Genomic DNA, 7,371 nt, shown 5'->3' with positions numbered 1-7,371 from the left:
ATCTCCATGTGTTTTTGACATATGGGTTTCCGTCATTTTGACAATATTCAGGAATTTTGCAAAAATAATGGCATTTACTATTTTTAAAAGATTATTAGCAAATTTACAGAAATGGTGCATTCGGAAGACAAAACCGTGGTAGACATGGTTGGAACAAGTTAGGTGAGAGGGTGGTGGAGGCCAAAACCATAATCATAATCATCTGTATCAAACCTTATTACAGGTAAAACCAGTAGGCAGTCTACTGTATTTTATCAAACCGTTATTAGTATAATAGATCTCGTAATAATTTTGCAAAAATAATGGCATTTACTATTTTTAAAAGATTATTAGCAAATTTACAGAAATGGTGCATTCGGAAGACAAAACCGTGGTAGACATGGTTGGAACAAGTTAGGTGAGAGGGTGGTGGAGGCCAAAACCATAATCATAATCATCTGTATCAAACCTTATTACAGGTAAAACCAGTAGGCAGTCTACTGTATTTTATCAAACCGTTATTAGTATAATAGATCTCGTAATAATTTTGCAAAAATAATGGCATTTACTATTTTTAAAAGATTATTAGCAAATTTACAGAAATGGTGCATTCGGAAGACAAAACCGTGGTAGACATGGTTGGAACAAGTTAGGTGAGAGGGTGGTGGAGGCCAAAACCATAATCATAATCATCTGTATCAAACCTTATTACAGGTAAAACCAGTAGGCAGTCTACTGTATTTTATCAAACCGTTATTAGTATAATAGATCTCGTAATAATTTTGCAAAAATAATGGCATTTACTATTTTTAAAAGATTATTAGCAAATTTACAGAAATGGTGCATTCGGAAGACAAAACCGTGGTAGACATGGTTGGAACAAGTTAGGTGAGAGGGTGGTGGAGGCCAAAACCATAATCATAATCATCTGTATCAAACCTTATTACAGGTAAAACCAGTAGGCAGTCTACTGTATTTTATCAAACCGTTATTAGTATAATAGATCTCGTAATAATTTTGCAAAAATAATGGCATTTACTATTTTTAAAAGATTATTAGCAAATTTACAGAAATGGTGCATTCGGAAGACAAAACCGTGGTAGACATGGTTGGAACAAGTTAGGTGAGAGGGTGGTGGAGGCCAAAACCATAATCATAATCATCTGTATCAAACCTTATTACAGGTAAAACCAGTAGGCAGTCTACTGTATTTTATCAAACCGTTATTAGTATAATAGATCTCGTAATAATTTTGCAAAAATAATGGCATTTACTATTTTTAAAAGATTATTAGCAAATTTACAGAAATGGTGCATTCGGAAGACAAAACCAATTTTTCACTTTTGACAATTGAGCACCTGCTACATCCAGATTCTAGGGAGGAAAGGAAGGACGATCTTACTGGATCCCATAGCCTCTCCGAGGCACAAACCAGGCTTTTACATAACCCCCCCCCCCCCTGCACCCGAGCTTTTTAAAATAGTAAATGCCATTATTTTTGCAAAATTATTACGAGATCTATTATACTAATAACGGTAAATAAATAATAAATAGTAAATAAATCAAAATCAGTTACATTATTTTATCTTATTCATAGCATAAATGTTCTCGAAGATTACTAAAAAGAAATTGAATTAGACTACAGCAAATTGGCAAACTTTACCTTGTATCTGTTTCCACAAAGTTTGTTTGGGGCGTTCTTCAACATATCAGCAATACTTGTCTCAACATCTCTTTCAGTTGCATTAGTGTGGGTGTTGATACAGGCTTCTGGAAATTTATAAGAATTAATTAATATATATAATTATAATTCACTTTGCTATTCCCCATTCCACAGTCCTCTCGTCCTTCCCACTTCCCTGTCCCCACATCATCCCCACTATTCCCACTTCCCTGTCCCATCGTCCTCCTTACCATTTTCCCCTCCCCTGTCCTTCTTCCTCCCCCACCATCTCCCATTCACCTGTCCCTTTGTCCTCCCCAGCATTCCCCTGTCCCCACCATCCCCAACTCCCCAGTCCCCTCGTCCTCCCCACCATTACCCTCTCCTCTGTCCCCTCGTCTTCCCCACCATACCCCCCTCTCGTCCTCCCCACCATTCCAAACTACCTCATCCGATGCATTCTATAATGGTCTGATGCTTCCATCAGAAAATTGGGAACATCAAATGATCTGATATTCCCATCACTGAAAAATAAGAACAGCTAAAAAAATGAAATGAAAAAAATAAAAAAATAAACTATACTCATGAAATGAACAGTATGGTAAACAACACAGCTCAATTTCAATGCAATGTCACACAAAATTATTAAATCGAAATGAAAATAAATTGAAATCTATGAAAATTCAAATTATCAATACAATCGGAAATATTGAAATAATATCGCAACATAATATAGTGTGGGTTGCTCTTACGTGCAACAGACGGTGCTGTTTTTCAAAAAAGGCATGGTTTTACCTGTCACAAGTGTGGCATCTATACTTATACTCACGAAATGAACGGTATGGTAAACAACATAGCTCAATTGCAATGCAATGTCACAATAACATTTAATAACAATAACAACAATAACATTTAAATATACTTTAAGATATAATCTAGAAGAAAATAAGAACATTGAAACGGTTCATGAACTCGATTTCAATAAAGGACACTATGGGGAACTTTGAAAAACAGTTAATGAGTATAATTAGACAGACTTGTTGCTAGGCAGAGGAGTAAATAATGAGATATATGGCAAATTTTGCAAAATATACGGCACACAAACATTCATACCCAAACAAAGCAAAATGCTAGGTAAGAACAAAGCAGTTGGCCCGTAGGGGAAAGGAGATACCCACAAGACTGGAATACAAGTCATTAACAAGCACACAAGTACTACACTACACAACAACCGCACTACTACCAGAACTGGACGAATCACTACCAAAACAACACATTGCACATCACTACCAAAACAACACAACACAACACAAGCATTGGCAAAGAATTATAGACCAGTTGCACTAACATCCCACATAATAAAATTATTTGAGAGTGATCAGGAGTCAGATTACTAGTTTTATAGAGACCAATGACCTCCACAATCCAGGCCAACAAGGATTTAGAGCAGTTTCTATGATCGAGCCACTGAGATCTATAAAGAATTCTGATCAAGAAAGAGATCTAGGGGTGGTTTTAGATAGAAAACTATAACCTGAGGATCATATTAAGAACATTCTGCGAGGGGCCTATGCTACACTTTTTAACTTTAGAATTGCTTTTAAATACATAGGTCAAAAAGTTTTAAAAGTTTTAAAAGTTTTTTAAACCTCTCGTGTATCATGAGTGTGTTAAAGCATCAGATGGTGCATTCAGATGATGAATATTACCTAGTTCCTTCATCTGGGAAGAATGAACACATATTGGTGCATTCGGATGATAAAAACTAACTACTGTAGTTTAATTGATCAACAGACTGTATATCATATGCAGACTGTATGTGGATCTGCGGGCCACTCCAAACAACAGCCTGGTGGACCAAGCTCCACCAGGGCTAAAGCACAAAGTGATATAGATGTGATAGAGAAACTAGGTCAAATGGAGGAGTAGGTCTGTATATTAAACAGCACCTGACGTGCACAGAGCTACTAAACTCAATGTGGTGGTAGAGTGGTGGGGGGGGGGGAAACATTGCAGAAAAAAACAAAAATACAATTTGGTCAACAAAACAGCATTGTTTAAAATAGAAGACATGGGTTGTCATTTTGGGGGTAAGGTAGGTTACATTGAGTTAATTAGTTAGTACTTAGTTTTTATCTTAAACTGGTTGGGAGAGGTACAGTGTTGCTGTGCTGGTGAAAGAACACCTAAAGGTAAATTAAATAATGATTGCGAATCCACAAGAAGTTGACATAATATCGCTAGAGATCTGCAATCAGGATGATAAACTTTCCTTAAAGAATTTGACAAACACTTGCTGATAGGACATGAAGTAAATGAAATGTATGTCAAGTTTTGTGAAATATATGATAAAAGCACAACAAAATTTGTACCAAAGGAGAGATGCAGAACTAGGAAAAGGGGTTTGTTCAACAGAAATTGCGAGAGGGCCTGAGACCCAAACACACACAAATGGAATCAATATATAGCAAGAGGCCAAACCCCCAAACATACAAGCGATGCAAAGATGTGAGAAACAGCAGCAGCATTAAGGAGAGGGACTTAAGGACCATAAATAAAGTGTGAAAATAAACTCGAGTAAATTTTTTTAACTACTCTCGACAGTGAAGAAAAACAAATATTCAGACGATTTGTGTTAGAATCATTAATCTTACACTTTCGGTCATATTCAACAACACAAATACATACACACACATTCCTGTTGCTGTAGCAAGTGAAGAATTACACACACAGATCACAATAACGTGATGCATCAAATGAACAAATCCACAAGGGCCGTGACGAGGATTCGAACCTGCGTCCGGGAGCATCCCAGACACTGCCTTAATCGACTGAGCTACAACAGGGTAAAAGGGTTGAAACCGAAGTTCTACTGAACTTACTGGATCCCATAGCCTCTCCGAGGCACAAACCAGGCTTTTACACAACCCCCCCCCCCCTGCACCCGAGCTATGTCAACAGGCCGTTCTCCCTCTTCGCCCTTCCGAATGCACCATATCAGTAAATTTTTTAATAATCTTTTAAAAATAGTAAATGCCACTATTTTTGCAAAATTATTACGAGATCTATTATTCTATAGAATAATGCATATAAATGCATATATGCATATAAATACAAAACATAAATACAAAACAAGTAAATGTAAATAATTTTACCTTGCACCTAGATCCACCAAGCCTGTATGGCGCGCGTTTCAGTACTTCGGAAATCTAGAACTATCTTGAATCTCTAATCTGCAATGAAACAATACATATTATTGCACTTACCAAAACATGGATGAATGTAGAAAATACAGAACTATTAGCTGAATATCAAATAAATGGATTTAATCTATTTCACACAGATAGATATATTACACCGTGTATATTAGGTAATACCTAACATACACGCCTCCACACACACTACATTTGAAATGTAGTCTCAAAAAGACTACATTTCAACAGCAAAGATTACTCCATAAAAAAATAATTAAATTATTGACCAACATGAGAGAGGGTTAGCCAACATGAGGGTTGTGTTGATTGCCTGAAAATATTTAAATTGTGTAATGTATTGAATGGCATTTTTCAAGTTACAACATTTTTTAAATTACTGAACTAGGTTCTAGGCTTTGCTAGGCTTAATTCAATTATTACAGATAAGCCTAACCTAGCCTAGAACCCAGTGGGTTTTCTTCCTATTGGGGAGTGTTGTACATGCCTCGCCTCCACATACACACTAGCACAGCCAGGCCTCGCCTCCACATACACACTAGCACAGCCAGGCCTCGCCTCCACATACACCAGCACTGCCAGGCCTCGCCTCCACATACACACTAGCACAGCCAGGCCTCGCCTCCACATACACACTAGCACAGCCAGGCCTCGCCTCCACATACACCAGCACTGCCAGGCCTCGCCTCCACATACACACTAGCACAGCCAGGCCTCGCCTCCACATACACACTAGCACAGCCAGGCCTCGCCTCCACATACTCACCAGCACAGCCAGGCCTCGCCTCCACATACACCAGCACTGCCAGGCCTCGCCTCGCCTCCACATACACCAGCACTGCCAGGCCTCGCCTCCACATTTAAACCAACCAAGCCCACAAATACGTTAACATGGACCAGCATTACACCGTCTAACATACTCTGTCAGATGTAACAACTAAATTTGTGAATTCAAGACCAAATCTATTGTATAACACAGTGTTAGTACGAGAAAAACATTACTTACATTCGAAGCCGTGTTTTAAAATGGCGGCGGTCTTGTACTGACGCTCCAAACTGTGTGTTCGTTTGCGTATGATGAACGTGTGACAATTTACTACAACAATTATTTAATTATTCTTATTCTTTATTTTAATATTTTTAGGGTACATGAAATTTCAAACTTATTTGCACACAATAATATAATTGCATTGTCATAACCTTTATATATTACGGAAAATACGATGACATGAACGAAGTCAAAGTGAAGTTGAAGTCAAAGTCATTCGCCGAACGTATTAGTCATTTTTTTTCTCCCAAACGATAGGGGTAACAAATCCACAGAGAATATAAGTGTACAGTAAAGTCAATTTTATTCAGGAAAGTACATACATAGTTGATTTACAAACATAATGTTGGATTTATAGATAGAGCTAGTGCATACAATACCTAAAGCCACTATAGTAGGCCTATAGCATTTCAGGCAACCGGGCAGTATATATGGACCCCTTACTCAAATCTCTGAATATGTTAGATATTAAGTCCCTGCACATACTCTCATGTGTATTTTATATATATAAAACGCTGCACTGTAATGTCAATCCTGACCTTAAAAGCTTCCTAGAAGGTTGTAACAGATCCCATGAGCACCACACCAGAAACAAATACCTATTTGATATTCCAAGAGTACGACTTAGTCAAACTAGAAATGCTTTACAAATCAAGAGACCTCGAATGTGGAATGACCTTCCCAATTATGTTAAAAACTGTACCTCTCCCAACCAGTTTAAGATAAATAAAGATAAATTTATAAGTTAAGAAAAATTCCACAAATCAACAACCCTGTTACTGACCCTGTATTTACCCAAGTCTTTCCTAAATCTAAACTTATCCAATTTATACCCATTGTTTCGTGTTCTATCTTGTGTTGACAATTTTAATACCCTATTAATATCCCCTTTGTTATATCTATTCAGGAAATTGTGGTTGATCTCGAACCCATTGATAATGTGACGACTTATACAGAATTTTGTAACTATATCATCAAGATTGTAACCAGCTTAGCTAAATGTAGTGTGGGGTTCAGTCCCTAAGCCCATATATGTGCCTCTCTAACCATTTAGGTTACAGGGCAAAAACATAAAAACAAAGGTAACTGCAGAAGGCCTATTGGCCCATACCAGGCAGCTCCTATCTATAACAGATAAACACTAAGTACTACCTAATTAACTCAATGTAACCTACCAACCTAACCCCCAAAATGTCAATCCATATCTTTTATTTTAAACAATGCTGTTTTGTTGACCAAATTGTATTTTTACTCTTTTTCTGTCATGTTTCTCCCACCCCTGTTTTTTCCCTTTTTTCTTATTTTTTCTCAACATAATTCATACTTTAATTATGCGGATCAGGACATCACCTGATCAAACACATCAAACATCGTTTGACCACCATCAAACACACACATTTCGTGTGTGTTTGACGCTCACTGATATGTACCAGCGTTGTTTTATATATGGTGCTATTCTATCTTACGCT

The 7,371-nt window shown here is 37.3% G+C and overlaps 1 protein-coding gene across 1 annotated transcript in view; it reads right to left on the bottom strand.

Annotated features, from left to right (window-relative positions):
* The window catches only part of LOC138358626 (uncharacterized), an 8,033-nt gene extending 2,143 nt beyond the window's left edge, over positions 1-5,890 (bottom strand). Inside the window, exons 1-3 of the mRNA XM_069316692.1 lie at positions 5,861-5,890; positions 4,798-4,875; positions 1,643-1,749 (exon numbers count right to left, since the gene is read on the bottom strand). Of these exons, the coding sequence (XP_069172793.1) occupies positions 1,643-1,687 (45 nt within the window). The 5' untranslated portion in view covers positions 1,688-1,749; positions 4,798-4,875; positions 5,861-5,890. The remainder of the gene's footprint in view (positions 1-1,642; positions 1,750-4,797; positions 4,876-5,860) is intronic.
* Positions 5,891-7,371: the final 1,481 nt, after the last annotated feature.

Source organism: Procambarus clarkii, chromosome 85 (genome assembly GCF_040958095.1).
Source record: "Procambarus clarkii isolate CNS0578487 chromosome 85, FALCON_Pclarkii_2.0, whole genome shotgun sequence".
NCBI classification, from domain to species: Eukaryota; Metazoa; Arthropoda; class Malacostraca; order Decapoda; family Cambaridae; genus Procambarus; species Procambarus clarkii.
The sequence above is the reverse complement of the archived record's forward strand: the minus strand, read 5'-3'. Positions and strand labels throughout refer to the sequence as shown.